We start from the raw sequence: 25,619 nt of genomic DNA, 5'->3' as shown, positions 1-25,619 counted from the left end.
GTTGAGTCCAGGACTGCACAACTCCGGCCCTCTACCTGTTATGGGACTACAACTCCCGTCATCCACAGCAGCCAATAGCAAAGGATGGTGGGAGTCGTAGTCCAAAAGCTGGAGGGCCTCAGTTGTACATTCCTGGTTTAGCCACTCTCTGCCATCTGTCTTTGCAGGCGGAAGTTAGATCGGGATGGATATCCCTGTATTGCCAGACCTCCAAGAAATGGGGGACATCACCATCTCTCTGCCGGATGAAAGAAAACTAGCATGCTCTTGCTTCCTCTCTTTGCAGGAGCAACGTCTCCCACAGCGCTTCCTCCCCAAGCCCCGTCCCAATACGACCAAAAACAACAACAACGCCTATCCTCCAACCACCTCAGAAGCTCCGAGAAACTGCTGGAGCAACATTCTGCTTACGTTGCCACACCCAGCGCCCCACAGGATTTGTGTATTTATTTTTTCACATTTTATATCCCTCTCTTCCTCTTGAGGAGCCCAGCATGGTCTAAAGGGTCAGGCTTCTAGAAATCCACTTGCCAGCTCGCCAGTGGCAAGTGCCCTCTCTGGCGAGCAAGACACCCAGATCTCCTCCCCAGAGGTCTCCGTTCCACGGCCATTTTTGAGAAGGTGAGAAACAGCAGGAATCCTTTTTGAGCAATCAGAATCTTACCATCTCCATCTCCCAGTGTGTGGGGGCGGCAAGGCAGTGTGGCATAGTGTAAGCGAGTTATTTGAGTGGCCCGATTTGGAAAAACAGACTTGGGAAGAATTAAGCTCCGGTTCGAGTGATAGAGCCACTATTCGGGGTCCCAGTAAAAAGCCCTCGAGGAAACGGGATGGGACGGGTGCTCTCATGCCGGGGAATTGGAATGTCCCCCCCCCCCACACCCTTTGTAATCCGGCTAGTGAACCTATATGTCATTTACACTATGTTACTGCATAGGAACGGCAAGGTAAGACGTGACCAAGAGATACACATGGATAAGACAGTGAGTTTTTTCCAGAAGAGAATGTATGGTGATGTGCAGGAAGACAAATGTACCTCTTCCAAAATGCAATGGGACAAGTTTTGGAAATGGTCCCTAGATGTGACGCCCCTGATCACTTGTTGCAGGGGGCGCTCCAAAGGCCTTTAGGTCCAGGCTCCAAAATTACCTAGGTGCACCTCTGGCCCTGACTCAGTCCAGAACAGGAGAAGCCAAGACTGCATCAAGGTATCAAGCCCAAGGGCTAGCGATCCTGTGTCCTGGGAACTTAGGAAGCTGCCTTCTACCAAGTCAGAGCATCAGTCCATCTAGCTCAGTATTGCCTACCCAGACTGGCAGCGGCTTCTCCAAGGTTGCAGGCAGGACACATCTCTCTCTGCCCGCTCTGGAGATGCCAGGGAGGGAACCTAGAACCTTCTGCATGCAGGTACTCTTCCCAGAGCGGCCCCAACCCCTAAAGGGAATATCTTACAGTGCTCACATGTAGTCCCCCATTCAAATGCAAACCAGGACAGGCCCTGCTTAGCAAGGGGGACAATGCATCCTTGCTGCCACAAGACCAGCTCTTCCTCCCATGTCACTTCTGACCCGGCTCTTTTTGCATCTCACTGGGCTGACTGATCCATAGAGCTGCCAAGGAGGTATTAGCAGTCCAGCTCCTGACATCCAGCTCCCTACAGAGCCAACCAAGATCCAAAGGACTCCGATACGTGACAAACCAGCCCAGAGAGCTGCCGGGATGGAGCAGAAGGCAAGTGAGCGTCTGCAATGTCCCACATGAGGGTCCAAGTTCCCTCCCGGGCATTTCCAGGATGGGTTTCTCTTCCATGGGATCGGTGGCTTTCCAGGTGTGTTCTGCAGAGCCCGGCATTTCTCAGAACCTTACATGGGACTCTTCAACAGAAGATCGGGAACGACAGCCAGCTTCCCCAAGAGACAGCTGGACTCTCTGCAGCTGAGCTTTTCCTTGTAATGCGAAGCCAGAGGAGTGTCTGGGACACTCTTAGGCACAAACCCAGTTCACGAGGTGCAGCAGAAAAGCCCAACACACCCACCTGGTGCCCTGGATGAATTAGAGGAGGCCCTCGTTAACCACAATTCGGTCACCTGCCATTTCGCGCATCCATCATTGGGTGATAGGGACCCAGTTTCTTTATTCGTGGGGCAAAAATTGGGTTCTTTTCGCCTATCCGCAGTTCTTGAGTGGCAGAAATGACTTCCGGCGTCTTTTCCTGCCGCCATTTTGTAGTGCTGGGCCATTTCGTGGCTCTTTTCGGGGGGGGAGACCCCACAAAAAGGAATAAAAATTTGAGGATATGGAAATGGAGGGGGGCACTGCTAGCGAGCAAGGTATTTATGCTTTTTCTTGTGATTGTCATCACACTTCAGTGAGCTTAAGAACCTACCCCCCCCCCAAAAAAAATCTCTTTAGCAAGCACCCCCTGTAAGTGCTACGTCTCACCAGCAGCAGAGCAGGCGGTAAACCAGGCCTTCCGGACTATACCACTTCTAACAAGGGCTTGCAGGAGAGAATACCTTCCCATAAAGAAAAAAATACATTTCCTATACAGGAGACCTTTGCTATCTGCGGGTTCTCCGCTGGCAGTTCCCAGCATTCGCGGGCAGGTCGTAAGGACATGATTTTAGGTTTCACGGGGGTAAATTCTGGCCGTTTCCAGCAATTCGTGGTTCCTGAGGGGCCAGAAATGACTTCCAGTGTCACTCCCAGAGTCACTTCTGCCCTGGAGCCAGCCTGGAGCCTTTTTGTGACTCTTCAAAAAATAAATCTTAAGTCAAAAATAGGAGGATTTGAGGGGCATTGCTGGAAAGCTGGACAGCAAGGTATTGTGCTATATTTATCTTCCCCCCTATTTGGGGCACTTTTTGGTGATTTTAGCACACTTGAGGAACCTAAGCACACACACACACCCATCCCCACAAACTCAAGGTTTCCTTTTTCACAGTTTCTGTTTTTGCCGTTGTTAGGCAAGAACGGATCCCCTGCAAAAAAAGAAGACCTGTATGCAGAAAACTAGGATAGTATGGAAGTGGCTAGCCTTCTAGGTACAAGGAATAATTCCTAATGGAGAAGCATTTCATCTTGCAAGCCCACCCCTTCAACACAAAGTGTAGCCCAGCCCTGCTTTAAAAGCCTTAATTGGTGCTCATGAGAAGAAAACCCAAGTGTACATTTGAACATAGGAAGCTGCCTTCTACCGAGTCAGACCCTTGGTCCATCTAGCTCAGTATCGTCTACACAGACTGGCAGCGGCTTCTCCAAGGTTGCAGGCAGGAATCTCTCTCATCCTGGAAATGCCCCGGAAGAAAAATGTAATCATCATCATCATCATCATCTTGGAAATGCCCCGGAGGGAACTTGGGAACTTCGGCATGCAAGCAGGCAGTGCTCTTCCCAGAGTGGCGCCATATTCCCTAAGGGGAATATCTCACACAATGCTCACATATAATATCCCATTCAAATGCAAAACAGGGTGGACCCTGCTTAGCAAAAGGGACAATTCATGGGAACATGCCCCCAAATCCTCTACAGCAGGGGTTCGCAAACTTGGGTCCCCAGGTGGTGCTGGATTATAACCCCCATCGCCCCCTGCCAATGGCCAAAGGATGATGGGATTTGTAGTCCAACAACAGCTGGGGACCCAAGTTTGAGACACCCTGCTCTACAGTATGCCGGGGTTTCTTAGCAGACAAAACGACGTGGAAGAAAGCTACAAGTTTCGACAAGCAAGCACAGAAAGCATAAGGTCCCAGATTCTCTCACTGGCAGGCAGCAGCATCTCCAGTTAGGGCGGGGAGAGACTCCTGCCCGAAACCTTGGAGAGCTGCTGCCAGTCAGTGTAGTAGACAATACTGAGCTAGACAGACGGATGGTTTGACTCTGTACAAGGCAGTTTTGTATGTTCCGCTATTGTGTGTCGTGTGTCAGAAAGATAGAGACACTCTTTGGGGAGGTCTGGATTAGATCTTGCTAGACATGCAAAAGTGTAATTTTTAAAAGCCGCTTCAGCAGAGAAGGTGTCGCACAGCCTTTCTTTTTCTCAAGACTGCAAACGTGCTTCTGGTAGAGAGATTTGTCCAGGAGATCTTGCACTGTTCATTCAATAAGGAATCCCACCCAGCCTCCAAATCAAGCTATCCCTTCTGTCTCATCCAGAGAGAGAGAGAGAGAGAGAGAGAGAGAGAGGAAAAACTAGCCGTAACCTGATGCAGGCTTACTTGGGAGTAAGTGAACTTTCAAATAAAAGTGCATAGGATGGAGCTGCAGACTGGAAGAGAAATTAACACAGGCGGGAGGTGGGAGCATTAATTTAGACCCTGGAGAGAAAAGTTAAGGCAGAGTGGGGGGGGGAGAGATATAAAGGCGGCTGCATTAAAAGGGCTCAGGTTACAAGGGAGGGAAGCGTCATCCCAGTATGCTCTCCCCCTCCACTTCTCCTCCACCACCCAAGGCCCGGCTTTCCCTTGTCCCCCTCCCCATACCTCAAGCACGACTTGTGAAACTACAGTGTTGCATATTTCAATGGAGTCCTTAAGGCCCAGATGTTTCAAAACGCAGAAACTTTAGATACAGCACACCAGATCTCTGGGCACAGTAACTCTACAGGACACCCTGATGTGGGGAGGGACAGAGCGGGAGGTCTCGGACTACCAAGATATCTCTCTCCCTCTCTCTCTCTCACACACACACAGTCCTTGCCTTCAAAGAAAACCCCCTTCTTGTCCCCTACTCCAAATGCCGCCGTTGTGAAGAGAACACAGCAGCAGCAGCACCGTGCGCGCACACTGAAGCGCATGGCGGAAGTCCCGAGGCCTATGAGACCTCAACAGAGGACGCCCCCACACACACCAAGACACCCCTCCTCTACAGAAGATACACACACACACACACACACACCGCATGCACATAGCACCACTAAATGGGCCACCATAGAATTTCACAGCAGGAGCGGGGCAAGGGAGATCCGCCACACCGCGCCACAAAAAAAGCCACACAGGCAACACATACTTCCACAGCACAACATGTTCTGTCCCCACATGCAACCATTTTCCAGGGCTCATGGATCCAGGGAGGGGGTGCTGCCAAACCCGGACGGGGAAGGACAGCTCTTCACCCTTTCCCTCCAGCTTAAGGGCACGATCCTCCCTTCCTAAGCATGCCTGCTCTGAAGGACCTCTCGGTGGGATTTACTCCCAAGAAAGCATACTTCGGAGCGGCTTGAGGGCCGCCGAAACTTGCACTCCTAACTAACCCTTGCATAGAAGCAAGTGGCACTGAATTCCATAGGGCTTACTCGCATGTAGACGTGCCCAGCACTGCGGTGCGGATCTGCTATCCTATGCACACTTGCTTGGGGCAAGGGTAGGCCACCCCCACCTGAATTTCTCTTCTCTTCCCTCCCCGCACCCCATTTTTTTAGCAGACCAATAATTCCTAAATCACTGGATGCTGCTTGCACTTAGGGCCAAATAAGCTCCCCCCATTACTTTTCGGGGGGGGGGGCCTTAAACTTTTAGGTTGACTTGCAGGCCTGAATTGAGAGGAGGGGACCAATTTCTTCACCAACATGTCACATCAAGTTGCAAGGGACGGGGAGCGGGTGGGGGGGTCATACACATCAAAACCCAGATTGTGCCACTACGCGCCCCCCACCCCCCACCCCCCAGAGAGAGCAGGGCCAACCCTCCAAATGGCCCCCCCCCATCTTTCTGCGCCACCCCCCCCCCCTCAGCTTCATGCACAACAGAATGCAGACCCCGGCCTGGCCCCCCAGGGGCCGTCTCCAAATTCTGGCACGTTTTCAAAGTGAGGGGAGGGAACCCTCTGCCCTTATCGCGCACGCCCCCACCACCCCGGCCCCGCTCATTTTCAGCACCCTCCAACCTCTTCTTGGTGCCCCCCCCGTGGCTACCCCGCCCCCCCCCCCACCCCCCACGCCGCGCCGCCCTGCCCTGCCCCAGCTTCACAGAGGGCAGGAGGGTTTAGAGACGCTCCCTCGCCGCGCATTGTCAAAAGGGTCCAGCCAGAAACTACCTGTTGGAATGGCACCGACAGCCGCCCGAGCCGACGCCGGCTTACTCGGGAGTAATCAGCAAGCCTCTCCGCGGCTGGCGACGGAAGCTAAGGAAGGAAGCGTGCAGGGGGGGTGGAGGGGGCTGCGGTCCCGATCCGCAGCGGATCCTAACTTCAGCCCGCCCTGGCACGGCAGCCTGGCCACACACCGCGGAGCGCAACTTCTCCCCAAGTCGCCCCGAAGTCCTGCCCGCGCGCGCGCGCGCTCACCCCGGGGATGGCTCCGCTCGCTCTCCGCCGCGGCAGGGGGGCAGCCTCCAGCATCCACGGTGGGGGCCTCCTGGGGGAACTGGAGGGGAAATGGCCGCTTGTTCCTCCTCCTCCTCCTCCTCCCTCTGCAGCTGCTGCGCGGCGGTGCTGCTGCTGCTGCGCCTCCTCCTCCTCTGTCCGACCGGGACCCGAGGAGGACTCCGGACTCCCCGCACCAACTGCGCCTGCGTCGGAAAAGCACACTCACCACGATTGCAAATGCAAAGGCTGGCCGCGGGGGGGGGCGGGGGGAGGGCGCAGCTCTTTTATTCATCAGCTCCCGCAGGACGGCACGAGGGTCGAGGGCTGCCCTCTACTGGACAGTCCGCGGATAGTCCGCGCTGTTCAGACTCAATCCACTAGTCCTCAGGAAAACATGGATTTTTTTTTTAAAATTGTTTTTTGTTTTGTTTTGTATATTTGTACAAAGCTCTGGGCCGTTGGCAACAAACATAAGACTAGTGAAAAGCAGGCACTCAAACAGTTTAAAACCACAGCTCTAGTTTAAACGCTTGGGTGACTTAAGAGTGCGTGTGAAAGCTGTCAGAGATGGGGAGGCTCTTATTGCAGCAGGGATCGCAGTCCGAAGCCTCAGGGGGCAACAGAGAAGGCCCGCCCCTGAGTGGCCGCCAGATGAATGGGTGGCAACTGCCGAGGGACCTCTCCAGCTCATAACAAAGAAGGCGTCTCACTTAAATACTCTGGATCTAAGCTGTTTAGAGGAGCTTTTTGCAGGAGCTTCACTGAACCTTCCCAAGAACTGCTAGCCAGTGTCATTTTTAAGCATCCAGGACTAAGCAATTCTTGCAGTAGTTCTCCCTGCTTTTTTCTGGGTTGTGTTATCTCTTTTTGCAGGCCACAGTCCTTCAGTCAGCACTCCCCTAATATGCTTAACTCTGCTTAATGCTTAATGTTGCTGAACTACAACTCCCATCAGTCCCATAAATTGTGACCGGGGGGAGGGGGGATGATGAGAGTTGTAAGAACATAGGCAGCTGCCATATACTGAGTCCAACCATTGGTCCACCCACCTCAGTATTGTCTACCCAGTCTGGCAGCGGCTTCTCCCAGGTTGCAGGAAGGAGTCTCTCTCAGCCCTATCTGGAGATGCTGCCAGGGAGGGACCTTGGAACCTTCTGCCTGCAAGCAGGCAGGTGCTCTTCCCAAAGCAGCCCCATCCCCTGAAGGGGAATAAGTGCTCACACATGTAGTATGTATCCCATTCAAATGCAAACCAGGGTTGGCTCTGCTTAGCAAAGGGGACAATTCATGCTTGCTGCCACAAGGCTGGCTCTCCTCCCATTGGGAACCCTGTCCTAGATTTTCAATACATTGCTGCTCATAAGTAATACATATTTCCCCAAATATCCACAATGTCTTAGAAAAGGCTGAAATTATAAATGCATGTTTTGTTTTTGTTTTGGTTTCTGTTGTTTTTTCTGTCGAGGCAAAAGTGCAGGAACACACTTTTCAATATTACACAAGAATACTGAATAAATATATATAACACAAAACAAAAGAACACTGGAGTTTAAAAAAAAATAGTTGTCACAAAAGCCACTTAAAATTCCCCAAGCAAGCCGGTCTGCATGAACCGAGCTGGTCAATTTCATCTCTGCTACCAACAAGTCCCCCAGACCAGCAAACAAAAGCAGCAAATGTTTAATATTTTCATTGTATCTGTTTCCTCAGCCAGTTGTTGCTTCTTAATTAATCACTTCCTAACATTGTTTCCACCTTGCTCTCCCATCAAGAAAGGGCCAGCTCACCATAGAAAGAGAAATAAGACTAGAGTTACACATGGCCTTTAGGTTCTCAGTATTATTTGAGATCTCTGTAGCCCTATTCACACATTCTACTCTACCCACTTACAATCTGTATTCAATATTGCCCCTATGTGCACGTTCAGACCATGTTTCTCCAACCAACCCCACCAGACTGCACATGATAAGGATGTACACATGTCATTGGTGTGCACATTGTTGACCCTTCCTGGTGAACAGGGGTGACTCCCCCTAATCAAACATGAGCCAGCAGTGTGGTGTAACTGCTAAAAAGGCTAACGCAATCTTAGACTGCATTAACAGAAACATTGTGTCCAGATCATGAGAAGTAGTCATTCCACTCTATTCTGTGCTGGTCAGACCTCACTTGGGATCCTGTCTGGGGTGCACATTTTAAGGATTTGAATGAACTGGTTCGGAGGAGGGCAGCCAAGATGGTGAGGGATCTGGAAACCAAGTCCTATGAGGTTGAAGGAGCTGGGCATGTTTAACCCGGAGAAGACTAGGAGGAAATGTAATTGCTGACTTCAAATATCTGAAGGGTTATCACAAGAAGGAGCAGACGTGTTCTCTTTTGTTCCTGAGGGCAGGACTAGAACCAATGGATTGAAGGAGGCAGATTAAGGCTAGACATTAGGAATAATTTCCTGACCGTAAAAGCTGTTGCACAGTGGAACAGTCTGCCTCATGCAGCAATGGACTCTCCTTCGCTGGAGATTTTTAAGCAAGCAGCCATCTATCAGAGATTATGCAGCAGATTTCTGTACCTACTAGGGCTTGGACTAGAAGATTTCCCAGGTCCCTTCCAGCTCTATAATTCTATGATTTTCTGATTCTACAATTGTATGGTGGGAGGTGTCAAAACCACTCCTGTCTCCTTTGAACTATACAGAATAGGCTGGTTCACATGATCATTATTAGGAAGGGAGTTTGAAATGTGCAAAATGTGTCAGTAACGGAATCAGAATTGGGGGGTAGCATTTCTGATTCCATTACCAACTTTTTTCTTTCTTTTTTTATTTTTCTTTATTTATTTTTTTTCATTTTCAGACAATACCTATAATATTTAAGGGTTTTGTAAAAATATGGCCTTATAGTAAGAGAAGTTCTCTTGCCAGTGGATATATATAATAGCATCTTGAAAATTTGCTAATGGCTACAGTCATTGGGAAAGTGGTAACACGCCTGATTCCATTACCCTTGAAATTGCCCGTAGGACAGGGTATTTCTCCCCCTCCAAGTTTAGGAAGTGTTCACAGGCCATTTAAAAAACCATTTAAAAATAAAATCTTTTGCCAGAAGAGAAACTTGGTGTTTGCTTTTGCTTTGGTGGGGGGATGAAATTATGCCAACGATCAATGAATGTCCACATTGAATGTCCACATTGTTTCCTAAGAGCATCTGCCCCTTTCACCACTCTAAGGAGAGAAAATGAAGTGTACAAAAAAGCACCAGGAAATCCGGCTTGCAAGCAGAAAGAGCTGCCAGTCTTGCACTTTCTTATGTCTAGTCAGCAAGGAACTTGAAACTTGCTGAAGTTACAGCTCACAATTTGCAGACTTCTGACATCTGGTGGTGCATCTTCATAATGACATGGTTTCCCCAGATCCTGCCTCTCTTGCAGAAGTGTTCAGGCCAAAACACTTTTTTAAAAAAATGCTTGCGTAGTACATGAGCCAGCTAGGGTGGGTCAGTACAATTTGGGAGAAGAGCTGATCTTGTGGTAGCAAGCATGACTTGTCCCCTTAGCTAAGCAGGGTCTGCCCTGGCTGCATATGAATGGGAGACTAGAAGTGTGAGCACTGTAAGATATTCCCCTTAGAGGATGGAGCCGCTGTGGGAAGAGCAGAAGGTGCCAAGTTCCCTTCCTGGCATCTCCAAGGTAGGGCAGAGAGAGATTCCTGCCTGCAACCTTGGAGAAGCCGCTGCCAGTCTGTGAAGACAATACTGAGCTAGATAGACCTATGGTCTGACTCAGTATATGGCAACTTCCTATGTTCCTATGAGGGTGCATGCTGCTTGTGATTTTTGACAAGCCCTGAATCCCTAGAGATGGAAAAGAGGTGATCGCATTGTAGGACTTCCAGCTTTCAGTGTGTTCTCCTGCTTGGATTGTCCTGACAATCAGGCCTGCAGTGGCCACATTTGCAATGGAGTTTTAAAAGCTTTTTGATTGATTGATTGATTGATTGATTGATTGATTAAGTGCCATCAAGCCAGTGTTGACTCTTAGCGACCACAAAGATAGCTTATCTCCAGGATGATCTGCCTTCAACTTGGCCTTTAAGATCTCTCAGCGGTGCATTTATTGCTATCGTAATCGAGTCCATCCACCTTGCTACTGGTTGTCCTCTTCTTCTCTTTCCTTCAACTTTTCCCAGCATGATGGACTTCTCAAGGGAGCTGGGTTTTCACATAATGTGTCCAAAGTAGGATAGTTTGAGCCTGGTCCTTTGTGCCTCGACTGAAAATGATTCAGGCTTTTAATCATTTTTAAAAACACAAAAACTACTATACAATTTGATCAATGTTGTCAGACGAATAGAATTGCCCCCCCCCAAGGTTTCCTCCACAGGGAAGTACAAACATTTGTCCATTGTTACCCTAACCCTTTCCTCTGTGCAAAAATGACGGCAGTTTTACCCTAATTGTTTGCAGTTAGGGATAAAGCAAAGTTGATAACATGGAGAAAGTCATGAGTGTAGCAACGCTATTGCCTATTTTCTATCTCTAGGGGGACAGATGTTGCCAGAAATCACTCGGAGGATTTGCCCCCTCAGATGGTACTGATGCCCACGATTTGTGGGCCTGGCTCATGAATTCTCATGAAATTTTCCACTTTCTGGTGGCTTAAAGTACTTTGACAGTGATGAAAAGCGAGCTAGTGCGTGTGTAGTGCAATATTTTTCCCTCTATTTTTCACAATATCAAGCCATTAAAACCTCCAGAAATTATTTCAAGAATCACCTTGGTGCTTTCCAGATTACCCACAACAACAGCAGTAAAACGCTTTGGCTTGGCAGATTGTATTCAAAATGTAAATAAAGGGTTGAAGCTGTTTGTTGTGCAAAGCCACCAGCAGAGGGAGCAGTCTTTTCTAGTTTGCGCAAAACTCCTACTACAGGAAAATACAGCTGTTGCTTTTGCTTTTCTTTTCTTTTTTGCAATGCACATGTGGCATTATAGGACTGTAATGCAGCAATAAAACCTGAAAGAAGGCATCAGAAATGTGAACGGCATCTTGCTGACAGGGACTACGATCTCGAAACACAGGCAGTATGGAAGCACATTTGGAGGATATGTAGTGACACTGTTGTAGCGGGTAATCTGGAAAATACCCTGGAGACTGAGAATATTCCCCCCACTATTTTTAATCACACCACAGAAATCTCCAGGATTTCTTCCTGGAGATTAAAGCTGATTCCTGGAGATGCCAGCCCAATCCTGATTGTCAACCCTAGGCAGAATGTTAAAATGTGCACTTGTGTGTGTGTTAGGTCTCTGCATACAACATGGGGCAGAACTCAAAAATGCACAACGGCATGTGCATAAGGCTTCTACATGCAAGTCGCACGAACCAGACTGAGACTGGGAAGATGCACATTCAAATCTCTGCTTATTTATTTATTTAACGTATTTCTATACCGCCCAAAATTCTGTCTCTTAGCCATTAAGATCTTGGGCAATTGCCACCTCTCAGCCTAACTTACTTCACAGGGTTATTGTGACTCTTGGAAGAAGGTAAAATGTAATAGCATAAGACAAGAATGGATATATATATACTGTATATCTCCTTGGTGTGCAAATGTTAGCCAAAGCTGAGAAATTTCCTTGCTAACTGAACAAAGAGGCACCTTTTTTTATTTAGCAGGGGGAGAGCAACTGGCCCTGTCCACCCCCAGCACAGCATCCCTCCAGTGGCTATTTCTGGGGTCTATCTTATCTCTCTCTTTTTAGACTGTGAGCCATTTGATAACAGGGAGCCATTTTATTCATTTATTTTTATCTATGTAAACCGCTTTGGGAACTTTTGTTGAAAGTAAAGTGTGTTATCAAGTCGATTTCGATTCCTGGTGCCCACAGAGCCCTGTGGTTTTCTTTGGCAGAATACAGGAGGGGTTGACCATTGCCTCCTCCCGCGCAGTGTGAGATGATGCCTTTCAGCATCTCCCTATATCACTGCTGCCCAATATAGTACCGATGGGGACTGGCAACCTCTCCTTGTTAGTCAAGCATTTCCTCGCTGCGCCACTTACGGTGACTTAAGCAATATATAAAGGTTCATCATATTTGTCGTATTCCTGTTCTATTTCCCCCCCAAGCCCTCCTTCCCCACCTCATCACCACAGAGTTCCATTAGCTCTATCCATCTGCTTGTCTGTTAAACTGCCCTCTGAGCTCACCAACATCCCATCCCATTGACTTATATGGGGACAGTAAAGGAGCGGCCTTCTTGGTGGGGGCTTCTTCAGGCTTTTGAACCATGACACATCTGTAGGTCGCCCTGAGCCTGTTGGTACCTCCCACTTGTCCACAGATGCTCCAGTTCTCTATCCATAAGGATCCCACATTTCAGCACATGGAAAATTGTATGCAGCTGTTTGTGTATGTAGAACATGAAGACACTCTGCTGCTCAGAGGATTTTCGGTAGTGGCTCCAGATGGAGACAGAGCATCCATCCACTCCACAATACAATGCTAAGCATGTTTACAAGAGGGAAGCAAATCCCACTGAGTTCAATGGACCTTGGAGATGTCGCTAGTTTGCAAAAGGAAACCCCTAAACGTCCCTCCTTTTTATAGCTGTCCCAGGAGTGAACAGCAAGTAGACACAACTGTATGTTGACTGTCTATCTCAACAAGATATCCCGTGTGCATCGTGAGCAAAGAGAAGCAGGCAGGGCCGTATCTGAGTTATACGTCACCATTTATACAACCACCTTCCGCCTGAATCCGAACTCACCGGAAGGCACCACAGGAATCAAATCACGTCCTTTTAAGTTCTCTTCATGGCAATGGAGAAGGAAGCGGAGGGGAAATCCGTGGGTATGGCTACAAAGCATCAAGTGCTTTTGCTGAGTAATCTCCTGTCCCGGTGGGCACATTTCTTGTTTTTTAAAGATTTTTCTTTGCATTTGAGATGGACACAAAGAGGAAAGGCGGCGTGGGGGGTGAGGGAGGAAACTATTGTAACACCATGTTTAGAGGAAGTGTTTGGAATCTTGAAGCCCTTGCTTTTCATTTTAAGGAACTTAAAATAGACTTTGGGCCATCAGGTCTGACTTCCTCCTTTGAACTTTCTGCATGGAGGCAGAAGTTGGCTGGAGGGATGGAAAGTGTGGGGTGTCGTGTCAAAAAAGAAGAGTAATAAACAGCCCTCACTTCCAGTTCTCATTTGAAAGATGCCACTGGGTGGGGGTGGCTTGATACAGCTGGTGGGGGCTGCTCTGCACCCCACTTCTCTATAGGGCAATGCCTTATTTGCCAGCATTTGACCGCCACCCAAAGGGCTGAGAGGGGTAGGGGAAGAGGCCACACTATCCCTTTTCACATATTATGTTCAATACTCATACAGTCAGTCCACATTTACACAGGTACAGCTGTCCAGCTCCTGTCTGTATCCTGCATTTCAGAGGGCCTGTATAGGAACACAGAAAGCTGCTATAAACCGAGTCAGACCCTTGGTCCATCTAGCTCAGTTTTGTCTACATGGACAGGCAGCGGCTTCTCCAAGGCTGCAGGAGTCTCTTGCAACCCTACCTGGAGATGTTGCCAGGGAGTGAACCCGGCACCTTCTGCACACAAGCAGACAGGTGCTCTTCCTAAAGTGGCCCCATCCCCTAAGGGGAATATCTTACAGTGTTCACATGTAGTCTCCCATTCAAATACAAACCGGGCAGGACCCCGCAAAGGGAATGATTAATGCTTGCTACCACAAGATCCGCTCTCTTCCCTTAAGCATGCAGATGCTCTTCCCAGAACAGCCCTATCCCCTAAGGGGAATATTTTACAGTCCTCGCACAAGTAACTCCCCACTCAAAGACAAACCAGGGCAGACCCTGCTTAGCAAAGGGGGTGGTTCTTGCTTGCTACCACAAGACCAGCTCTCCTCTCTTTATCACTTTCAAAAGAAGTGCAGGTACAGTCACATGTATGTATGGAGAGAAATCTGAATGCAGGTACAACATAATGTCTGAATGGGGCCAGAGTTGGCTGCAGTGTATAAGTCAATGATGATCAAGGTCTGGATCTATTCTCCTCCAGCTCCTGATCCCTATTGGATGCACAGTGTTGGCAAAGTAGATATTTGACCCAGCCGAGCTGTTCTTATGTTCTTAACCACATAGTATGGTTGCAATTAATATGCAGAGTATCTGCTTTGCATGCGGAAGGTCCCAGGTTCAATTCCTGGCAGCATCTCCAGGTAGGGCTGGGAAAGATCCCCACCTGAAACCATGGAGAGCCACTGCCAGTCAGTGAAAATGATACTGGACTAGCTGGACCAATGGTCTGACTCAGTATATGGCATCTTCCTGTGTTTCTATGTATCCTGCTACTGACCACTCCAAAATCCAATCCTCCTCTCTGCACCCACCCCTACAATCTGTGCCGTCTTACAGTATGAACAATCATTAAAAGGAATAGCAACAGATCCCACAGCTGAACATTGGTCCCTGCAGGCAGCTTTACCCCTGGATATTAGATAGGTGACTGTTGCTGGTGTCTGTCTTGTGTTTCTTTTTAGATTGTGAGCCCTTTGGGGACAGGGTTCCATCTTATTTATGTATTATTTCTCTGTGTAAAGCGCCCTGAGCCATTTTTTGGAAGGGTGGGATAGAAATCGAACAGAATAAAAATAAAAATATTCAAGAACAGGGATCCCTCTGCTGTTTCCACCAGCCCATGAGCACATGGCAAGGTTTGCAGGCACAGCCTTCATCCGCTGTGCAAATATTCCTAAGACAAAAGGCCCAGTTGGGGGTGGGTTTCCTTTAGCCTGCCTGCGCAGAAACCAAAAGCCTCTATGCCTCTCCTCCCACCTCCCTGGTCCTGGCCTGTGACTCTCCCCCGCTGTTATGTCTATAGTATAAAATACGTATTTTAAGACTCTTGTTTATTTGTTGGCCGCATTTTTAAGGTTTCCTCTTCCTCTGAAAATGATGTTGGCCTGGAATTGTGGCGCGTTGGGGCTGGTTTGACTTGGCTCAAGCAGCTCTTCCGTTTCAGGCAGGAGTCGCACCCAGCTCTATCTGGAAATGCCAGGGATTGAACCTGGGACCTTTTGCATGCAAATCTGGTGCCGTCTAACTGAACACCGGCCTTTCCCTATATGACTCTGACAGTATTAGGAACATAGGAATGCCATGGCGTAGACCACGTCAGGCCATTTGTCCTACTAGCTCAGCATTGCCAGGTGGGAGAGACGGGAACAGAGCTGGCCTTGTAAAAGGTAAAGGGTGCCATCGAGTCAATGCTGACTCCTGACGACCACAGCGTCATATGGTTGTCTTTGGTAGAATAGAGGAGGGGTTGACCATTGCCATCTCCCACACAGCATGAGGGGATGCCTTTTAGCACTTTCCTATATCACTGCTGCCTGATATAGGTGCTTCCCACAGTCTGGGAAACAGACCAGCGGGGATTCGAACCGGCAACCTCTGGCTTGCTCTTCAAGTCATTTCCCCGCTGCACCATTAGGTAGAAAGAAGTTCTCTGTATCCCTCCGAAGGTGGCACTGGAACTCAACAGGGCCCTGTATCTCTTAAAGGGCCCCTGCTGCTGGGAAAAGCACAATGACTCTCATGTTGGTTTTTCTTTTCAAAATGGTCCCCGCTTGAAAAAACAATGAAGATGCCTTACGAGTCTTTCCCAAAAGACTAGTTTATTTCTATAAACTATATTTGAAATTAAAAAGACAATAAGGCAGCACCTGTTAAATATTTTAATGCATGAGCTTTTGTGAGTTATAACCCACTTCCTCAGACGCCAAGTGAAAGCAAGGATGGTCAGTTACAGGCAGGGAGGGGCAGTTGTTCTGAAAACATATAAAGAGACATTTACAATATATCAGTGGTTTTAGTCATACCTGGCAACAAAGGAAAAATTACTGATGATGTGTCTCTGTGATGTGCATAAAACCTATAATCTCTGTTCAAAGGGTGGTTGACAGAATCAAATTTTACTCCAAGTTCTTGTTCTGCTACGTCATGGTGCAAATAGCAGAAAAAGAACATAGTAAACATATTTGTTTCAATAACATATTGTAAAAGAATCTTTAAATAGATATAGAACGTTCGCTGCTCCCTGCCTGTAACCCATGAAAGCTCATGCATTAAAATATTTGTCTAACACAAGTGCTGCTTTATTCTTTTTCTTTTTAAAAATCTATATAATTGACACATACAGCAAAATTTAGACCTGTCACCAATTGGGCGGCACCGGCGGCAGGGAGGGGGGACCAGGAAAAAGAGAATGGTTTCCAAAAAATATGGGAAATCTTAATACAGCACACATTTTCATCAGAAATTAAAGTCTCATTGAATGCAAGTCATAAAAATCCTCGTTTAGAAAAGTTCTAAACGCCTTTCCCCAATGTTCCTGATAGCTCTAAGTCCACTTATTGCAGACCAGCACAGTGAAAGATAGTATGTGAATTTTTTAGGTTTAAAATAAGCAGGTGTGTGTGTGTGTGTGTGTGTGTGTGTGTGTGTGTGTGTGTGTGTGTGTGTGAGAGAGAGAGAGAGAGAGAGAGAGAGCGCACTGAATTTGGTTTGTAAATGCTTGTTTTATGCTATACATTGTTCTGCTTTTTTAAAATGAAAAAATGAGAAATCATTTTTAAAATGACTAATACTGCATATCGCATATATCTATTTTTAAGTCACTTCTATGAAGTTTTCAGCCCCAGTGCCTTTTGGTTCAGCGATCAAGTAGAACAGCTTGCTATTCCTGGCTCGGTACACTCAAACAGGCCCCCAAAAGAAGCTGGTTTCACCACTGTGTTACATCTTCCTTATAAGGGAAGACTCCTTGAAGCTCTTCGCATTGTGGCTGTTTTGTGGCTTATTGGCCAGCTAGTTGAGGATTTTGTATTTAGCAAAACCGTACCCACAAGACAACCCACCCACCGGGTAGCAAGCAGAATCAAACAGGGCTGTGAGAGAGCTCTATGTGGTTTGAGAGACCAGAGCAGAGTTTGGGGAGGGGAGGAGATGTTAAGACGATGACCTGCACAGTCTGAAATGTGAATCCTCTGTTCACACCTCTCCTGCGCTATGAGTGTAGCAAGCTACCTTGTCCTGAGATGTAGCCGTGACCTGTTCTGTTCAGGGCTGTCCAACTTGCAGCTGACTTTCTCCAACTTTCAGGGGCAATTCTAGAACTAGTTTGGGGGACCAAAGGGGTAGCCAAGAATGTTATTAAAGGGGCAAGGATTTTGGCTGTGCATTCAATACGGTCACCCCTCACCAAACGTGAGGGTTCTGTTCCGGGAAAGCCTCGCGGTTGTCAACAGTTGGCGAGCCATTGAAAACAATGGCAAGCAGGGGGTTAGGGGAATTGCCATCTCAAAAGTACTGGAGATCAAAGCTGGGAGGGGCCGCCCATCTACAAGGTCTGTGGCCCTGCCATTGAGCTAAGGGTCCTCTCTTCAAACCGTCAGCTGCTCACACACCCGGTACCAGATCTCAGCCTACGTCCAAGCAAGTCCTCTGAATCTAGCAGTACATATGCAAACGATCCAGCTCTGCTTGGCATCTTGCCTCAGAGGCTTGGAAGAGGATAGTTGTGGTTATGGGCCAAGAGTTGGGGAAAGGGCACATGGCAATCAATTCACATGACCCACAAGCCACAAGCTCGGTCTGGGATGATCTCACTGCTTCTGGGTACAGAGGCAGAAATCAAATCAACTGCCAGCCCACCTTATCTAGGCGAGTTTGGTGTCAACACATTCAAGGAGTGTTCTTTGAATATGCAGCCGTCCCCGAAAATTTGGCCTATTTCACACCCACAATTTGATCACAAGATTCAAAGGGGCACGACTTATTATTATTACCGCTTGTACGTTGCTCCTCCATAGAGCCCAGGGTTGCTTACTATGGCTAGAGTGGCCAGCTTTGACAAGCAATTCCTGGAGTTTTTAACTTGCTATTTTGTTTTTCAGAGTAGGAACATAGGAAGCTGCCATATACTGAGTCAGACCATTGGTCTATCTAGCTCAGGATTGTCTACACAGACTGGCAGTGGCTTCTCCAAGGTTGCAGGCAGGAGTCTCTCTCAGCCCTACCTTGGAGATGCTGCCAGGGAGGGAACTTGGAACCTGCAAGCAGGCAGGTACTCTTCCCAGCGGCCCCATCCCCTAAGGGGAATCTTTTGCAGTGCTCACGTGTGGAGTCTCCCATTCAAATGCACACCAGGGCAGACCCTGCTTAGCAAAGGGGACAATTCGTCCAGCAGACTATAGCTCAGTATTGTCTTCACAGACTGGCAGCGGCTTCTCCAAGGTTGCAGGCAGGAATCTCTCTCAGCCCAATCTTGGAGATGCTGCCAGGGAGGAAACTCGGAACCTTCTGCTCTCTTCCCAGAGCGGCTCCATCCCCTGAGGGGAAGATCTTGCATTGCTCACACTTCTAGTCTCCCATTCATATGCAACCAGAGCAGACCCTGCTGAGCTGAGGGGACAAGTCATGCTTGCTACCACAAGACCAGCTCTCCTCTCCTTTTAATCAAGCCATTAAAATCTCCAGGATTGATTCCAAGAGTCACCTGGAGATTGATGCCAATTCTTGGAGACTCTAGACCAGGGCTTGACAACTTTGGTCTTCCTGTGGATGTTGGACTACAACTCCCATCACTCCTGCCTATTGGCCATTGTGTGGACGCTGGGAGTTGTAGTGCAGGAACAGGGCTGAAGTTGTGCAGCCCTGTTCTAGGCCAATCCCGGAGGGTCAATCCCCTGAGGAGACAGCTTACATCAAAGGGTTCTCGAATGTCATCCAGCTGTGGACCACAAGTCCCATCATCCCCAGTTGCAATGGCTAAAGGCTGGGGATGATGGGAACTATAGTCCAACATCATCTGGAACCCACGTTCGAGAATCCCTGGCTTTAGCCTTTCCTCCTAGGTAGGGCTGCCCAACTTCGGCCCTCCTGCAGACGTTGGCCTACAACTCTCATCATCCCAGACTATTGGCCACTGTGGCTGGGGGGTGCTTGGAGTTGTAGTCCGAAAAGAGGTGGGTGGGCAGGAGCAAAGTTTCACGGGCTGTGAAGGTGCTCCAACCATCCAGTGAGAGTGGTTGCACAGGGTTGCAGGACTTCCAAAGCCCCATCTCTCTGCCTGCCCTGTTGGGAATGGCGGTATATCAAACAAACCAACAAAGTAACCACACCTTTCCTTTCTGTTCTGTTCTTTTCACAAGGGAAGAAAGAGCTAGAAACCGAGGCCACAGTGCGCTAAAGCCAGTATCGCCTGCTACCATTGTCACCACCACTTCTGGGCCTATTATATCAAGTTGGATGGCTGTTTCCAGAAACCATTGGCAAGTTCCTTCTCCCAGCTTAGCAATGTCACATTAGCCCACTTCAGATGCCCTAAGAGCGCCCCACGGTCGCTGGGTACAGCGGGGCAAGGGCGAGGAAGTCCCGCCCCGGAAGCATCACTCGCTACACTGCTCATACTTACAGCCGGCTCGTCCGAAGAGGGCAGAGCCCTACCCGTGATGGTGGGCGCTCCCGTGATTGCGAGGGTGGGTCAATCCAGTCTTGCAGGGCATTTTTCTAATGTCTGAAGCCGCCTACTGTGTTTGCACTTCGTGGCTAAGAGCAACAACACGACCTGATTGTGCCAACACAGTTCTCTGGAGTTATCGTTATTATTTATTCAATTTCTATACCGCCCTTCCAAAAATGGCTCAGGGTGGTTGAAACAGAGAAATAATAAATAAGTTCCATGAAAAGCATCCCTTAAAGCAGTCCTTGTCAACTGTGGGTCCCCAGATGTTGTTGGACTACAACTCCCATCATCCCCTTTGTGGGTGGGGATGGTGGGTGCTGTGATCTAACATCGTCTGGGGGCCAAAGTTCAAGAACCCTTGCCTTAAAAACAAATAAATCAAGACACTCAAAACATCTTGTTAAAAATATAGAGATATATTTTTTTATAGTTTCTCAGGATTTTAAAGGGCTGGGTCACATTCACCAGTTTCCAAATGTGCATGCTGCCAAGCTCGTAGTCTTAGAAGTATACAAGAGGTTTCTGAACATATATTTTGGGCAGCTGGTCCTCTGTAACAAAATACTCCACGCCCTAATCCATTGCTGAAAGGACTTTAAGTCATTCGTATTTACAGGATAGGACAGAAAAAGGTTTAAATTATTGTTAGTATAGATCAGGAGGTAGCCAACAGCTTGGCTTTCCAGGTGTTGGTGAACTACAACTCCCATCATCCCCTGCTGCAATAAATCGCTGCAGGGGTGATGGGAGTTGTAGTTCAACCACAGCTGGAGAACCAAGCTATTGCCTACCCCAGCATAGATTGTACAATATTTAGCTCTAGTTTGTGACAAACAAATGATTCAGCGGCAGCTTTTGTGTTAAGGTTCCTGCTGAAGGCATTCAGAGCACAAGCTTTGCTCAGTTTCCTTCCTTCGACTTGATTGAGGTCTGGAGTCAGACAGTTCTTCAGTGTAATTAAATACATCCAGCACAGATTGCTGCTGCAAGCGATACAAACATTTCCTTCAGTGCTTAGCTAGATGGATGTGGGCTGGTTCCCACACTACACTACACAAATCTGGATCTGCAGCCAAACGCTTTTTTGGCAGAGAGCGGCCGCCATAGTAACCTAACAGGCACGGCAGACTGGCTGGATCCATACATTGCTCAATTCCTCTACACTTGAGGACCGCCAAATAAGATGTGTGAACTCCAGTGGGAAAGGACTGCAACATTTTGGCATCAATGCAAAAAGGTTCTGTTGGTGGTTGCAGATATGCGACACCCACCCTTGACCACTCGAAGCTGCAATCCTCAAGTGAGGATGGTGCATATACGAACTGGCCCTTCCTGCAAACAGGCATTTGTTGCATTCACAATTTTAGGAGTATTCCCAAAACATCTTGGGAGTACATCTTAAAAACCATCTTGCTAGACAAATGCTCATAGTGATTATTGACTGACGTCTGCCCCCTAGAGATGGAAAGCAGTTGATAGCATTGTTGTACTTACAGCTTTCTCTGTGTTATCACCCCTTCTTTATCCCGACCCTCACACCATTTGGGTCAAATTGCCGCCATTTTGGCCCAGAGAAAAGGGTTAGGGTCAGAATGAAGAAGCGGTTGTACTCTCTCTATAGAGAAATCTTTGGAGGACATTGCTGCCCATTTCAATTCCTCTGACAACATCAATAAAATTTCAGAGCAGCTTTTGTGTTTTTAATGAAACTTTTAAACACTTTCTAAGCACCACTGAAGATTGGGCCCCGCAGGCCCAATGGCCAGGACAATAAAAGCACTAGAACACACTGAAAGCTGAACAGATTGCAATGCTATCACCTCTTTTCCGTCTCTAAGGGGATAGACCTTGTCCAAAATCACCATGAGCATTCTTCCGATCACCCCAGCTGACTATCTTCTTTAAAAAGGGAAAGAAAGAAAAAAGAAGCCCCCACCTTCTGGGGCCCTCCTGGACTTTGCATCGGTAATTACTGAGGCCAGCAAGAAGTCTGGAGGTTCATGAGCCGAGGGAGAGCATCCCACATTCAGCTTGTGAGAATCTGTGGATCAGGTTGAATGGATGTTAAAGGGCACTGGAGCAAAAGGGCCGCCTCTCCACTTTTCTTTCTACCCACCACCCTGGTTTGCCCTGGACTGCTATGGTCCATGTGTGCACGAGGCGGGAGACAGCAAGAGAACACAAACACACTCACACACACACAGAGCCTTGGTCACCACTTGCCTCCCAGCTTTCAAATCGTTCCCAGAACCTCGGCACTCTCAAAAGCCCTTGCAGGTATCCTGTACCCCATCAGGAGATCTGGTCCACAGCTCAAAAAACAAGGGTCAGGCGAGGGGCACTGTGAAACTAAGCAATCACTTCTCTGCTGGGGGGTGGGGGCAGCTGCACAGCGAGACATGGCCCCCCCTTTCTGAAAATCACACTGGCCTAGCAATAGAGTAAAAACTGTGTTAGGGGGCAACATATTTGCCGAGTCGCAACAGAGGAGTGTCCTCTGCTCAGGGCGCACTTCTTCTATAGAGGGTCGCGAGGTCCTTTGGCAAAGCTCCTTTCCGCCTCTCGGCTGGCTCCTTTTTCTGCTCTTCTAAATCCTTTATCTCCTGCAAAACTTGCGAGGCTTGTCGGAGCTGCTCCACCGCCTCACTGAGCAAGGTCTTGGCATTTCCCGGAGGTCCATTGCCCTCCGGTGCCTGCTCCAAGCCCTCCTGGAGAACCTTCTGCAGCAGCTGCTCTGTTCGTTCCTGTTCGCAAGCGACCTTCTTTTCCATCCTGGCGACGTGGAGGTCGCCTCCTCGCTGGAGATCCTGTCCCGAAAAGGGTTTCTTTTTCGGTTCCGCCAACAGGCCCCCGAGAGAGTTACAGTGAGCTTTGGCAGGCACAGAATCTCCCGCGGACTCATGTGACAGCACCTGATCTTGCAGACACAGGCTGGAACCCTCTTTCTTTGTCCCTTGCTCTGAAGGAGTCTCACTCCGTTCCTCTCCATCTTGCAAAATGTGCTCTTCAGAGAGAGGCTCCGTCGTTCCATCATCATCAACAACAACTCCGTTCACTGGGGACGTGGGGTTATCGCCTGGGTGGTCGCTTTCAGAAGTGACGGCCTCCAAGCTGTTCTCCTCAACGTTGATGGTGGCTCTCAACCGCTCTGAGATGATCTTCGGAGGAGGAGTTGGAGGTCTTCCTGCTCCCTGGGCTGCCTCATGGAGGTTTTCTTTGCTGCCGGCTGGTGATGGATTCACAGCTTCTACACTTTGTGATTCAGAGGCCGGGTCATCCCACGTCACCGTCACGGTCGCCTTATTGGATAAGATCTTCAGAGGAGGAACTGGACCTTCAGGGATGTTCCTGTTGGCCTCCATTGAGCCCTCCCTCTTGTCTTCATCTGGGACAGCTTTGGGTTGTCCAGCATCTTCACTTGCAACAGCCTCATCTTCTGCCGGACTCACCATGTCTCCAGGTGCTATTATTTCCTTAAGGGGCTTAGAGGGAGGCATCGGGGGTTTCTTAACTTCTAGATCCTCGGGTGCGGAATCGGGGGTCTGCTTCTCCGTGGGGTGCATAAGCGGTTTCATGGGGGGCATGGGTGGTTTGAACACCTCCTTAGGAGGCGGGACATTCTCCGCTTCGCTAGCCCCCACGGTGGCATTTGGAGGGCCGCTATCCGTGACATCTAGGTCAAGCCTCAGGATTCCATCCGAGGCTGCTTCAGCAACCTAGACGAGGAAAAAAAAGCAAGACAGAGAGAAAGAGAGGGATTTCTTAGTATCAGTGCTTTGAAGCATCCGACTCTAACACAGCAGTCTAGAAACCAGAAGAGAGATCTTCTCCATCACCTGGTTCCAGAACGGAACCTTCTGAACTAGAGATGCCAGGGACTAAACCACAGATGACTGGCATGCTAAGTATTATTTCTACCCCTGAGCTATGACACCCCCCTCGTGGGCTCATGCACAGAGCTGGGAACTGTGGCTTATGCATATAGGTCCCACTCATGTGACCCACCCGCCACTTATCCACAGTGGCTGGATTGGCACCTGCAAGGTGTACTTTGGGATGTATCTATTCTCGTTTGAAGGTCTATAGACAGCAGGGGAGGAGAGGTGAGCTTGTGGTGGTGAGAATGAGTTGTCCCCTTGCTAAGCAGGGCCCTCCCTGGTTTGCATTTGGATGGGTGGAACATAGGAAGCCGCTTTATACCGAGTCAGACCCTTGGTCCATCTAGCTCAGTATTGCCTACTCTGACTGGCAGCAGCTCTCCAAGGTTTCAGGCAGGGGTGTCTCCCAGGCCAAGCTGGAGATGCTGCCAGGGATTGAACCTGAGACCTTCTGCATGTAGAGCAGATGCTCTTCCACTGAGCTACAGCCCCATCCCCTAGGGCAGGGGTAGGCCACCTTGGCTCTCCAGCTATTGTTGAACTATAACTCCCATCATCCCCAGCCACTGTGGCTGGGGATGATGGGAGTTGTAGTTCAATAACAGCTGGAGAATGAAGGTCGCCTACCCCTGACCTAAGGGGGAAATCTTACAACAGGCAGTTCTCATATGTTACTCAATGAAAAGCAAACCAGGGCAGCCATGTGAGTGATGGCGGCTGTAAGATTTTCCCCTTCGGGGAGGCAGTTCAAGGGCGGGGCATCTGCTTTGCATGCAGAAGGTCCCAGGCAGTGTTCCCTCTCACAGGGATCCCCAGATGTTGTTTACAACTCCCAGAAGACCCAGCTGCAATGGCTTTTGCTTGGGGATTCTGGGAGTTGTATTCAACAACATCTGGGAATCCCTGTTAGAGGGAACACTGGTCCCAGGTTCCCTCCCTGGCAGCATCTCCAAGTAGGGATGGGAGAGAATCTTGCCTGCAACCTTGGAGAAGCCGCTGCCAGTCCAGGTAGACAATACTGAGTTAGATGGGCCAGGGGGCTGACTCAGTATAAGGCAGCTTCCTACAATCCTCTGTGGGTGGACCTGATGCTTATTCTTGTGTCCACTAAATTTACAGCTCACACTCCAGACTGGCAACAGATGGCAAGGTGACATGACCCCTGTCCTGAGTGGTAATGAGGAGTCCAACCTTGGGGGGCCGGGGAAGCAGTCCGACGGGAGGAGTCCGATCTAGCCCAAAGCCCTGACACCAAGCTGGAGCCTGGCCATGCCAGCTGGGAAATCCTTGAACCTGAGAACCCAGACTCGCTGAGCCTGAACCCAAGCCCTCAAAAGAACTGGCCTCTTCCATGCCAAGAACCTTACACGCCTGCACATAAATGTCAGCAATAGCCCGGGAAGGGCTTCATAAAGCAGAGGAGGAGTGCTCAACTCCAGGCCAGAGGGCTGTCCCTTTAAATCTCTCCAGTCTCCTGGAAGGGAGGTGGAGCTTGGGAGGGGCAGTCTGAGCTTGGAGATATTTAAGGCCTCCCTCCAGCTCTGGTCCCTGTGGGAGCAACTTGCTCCGTGAGAGCTCTCCAGGGTGCAGAACTCTTGCCTGTTCTTGATGGCGAGACAGTGGGGCAAAGAAATAGGAGCTCTGCCTAGCTACCCTGCCCTTATGAATACAGGAAGCTGCCTTATACTGAGTCAGGCCATTGGTCCATCTAGCTCAGTACTGTCTTCACAGACTGGCAGCAGCTTCTCCAAGGTTGCAGGCAGGAGTCTTCTCAGCCCTATCTTGGATATGCTGCCAGGGAGGGAACTTGGAACCTTCTGCTGGCAAGCATGCAGGTGCTCTGGCCCCATCTCCTAAGGGAATGCCTTACCGTGCTCACATGTCGTCTCCCATTCAAATGCAA

The 25,619-nt window shown here is 49.0% G+C and overlaps 2 protein-coding genes and 1 non-coding gene across 16 annotated transcripts in view; all 3 read right to left on the bottom strand.

Moving 5' to 3' along the window:
• AKAP13 (A-kinase anchoring protein 13) overlaps nucleotides 1-6,440 on the bottom strand; it is a 193,378-nt gene extending 186,938 nt beyond the window's left edge. For 8 of the 10 annotated variants that reach the window (XM_053272105.1, XM_053272116.1, XM_053272112.1 and 5 more), the window contains exon 1: nucleotides 6,283-6,440. In XM_053272105.1, coding sequence (XP_053128080.1) covers nucleotides 6,283-6,336 — 54 coding nt within the window. In that variant the 5' untranslated portion in view covers nucleotides 6,337-6,440. Of the gene's footprint in view, nucleotides 1-6,033; nucleotides 6,137-6,282 lie in introns of those variants that run through there. The other 2 variants (XM_053272108.1, XM_053272110.1) reach the window with 2 other exon arrangements.
• Nucleotides 6,441-20,235: 13,795 nt separating this feature from the next.
• The window catches only part of PLEKHO2 (pleckstrin homology domain containing O2), a 57,331-nt gene continuing 51,947 nt past the window's right edge, over nucleotides 20,236-25,619 (bottom strand). For all 5 annotated transcript variants that reach the window (XM_053271795.1, XM_053271794.1, XM_053271796.1 and 2 more), the window contains one exon: nucleotides 20,236-23,554. In XM_053271795.1, coding sequence (XP_053127770.1) covers nucleotides 22,340-23,554 — 1,215 coding nt within the window. In that variant the 3' untranslated portion in view covers nucleotides 20,236-22,339. The remainder of the gene's footprint in view (nucleotides 23,555-25,619) is intronic.
• TRNAV-UAC (transfer RNA valine (anticodon UAC)) lies at nucleotides 24,137-24,208 on the bottom strand. Its single transcript has one exon. It is a non-coding gene; the product is annotated as a tRNA-Val (tRNA).

This window comes from Hemicordylus capensis, chromosome 10, assembly GCF_027244095.1.
Source record: "Hemicordylus capensis ecotype Gifberg chromosome 10, rHemCap1.1.pri, whole genome shotgun sequence".
In the NCBI taxonomy this organism is placed as follows: domain Eukaryota; kingdom Metazoa; phylum Chordata; class Lepidosauria; order Squamata; family Cordylidae; genus Hemicordylus; species Hemicordylus capensis.
The sequence above is the reverse complement of the archived record's forward strand: the minus strand, read 5'-3'. Positions and strand labels throughout refer to the sequence as shown.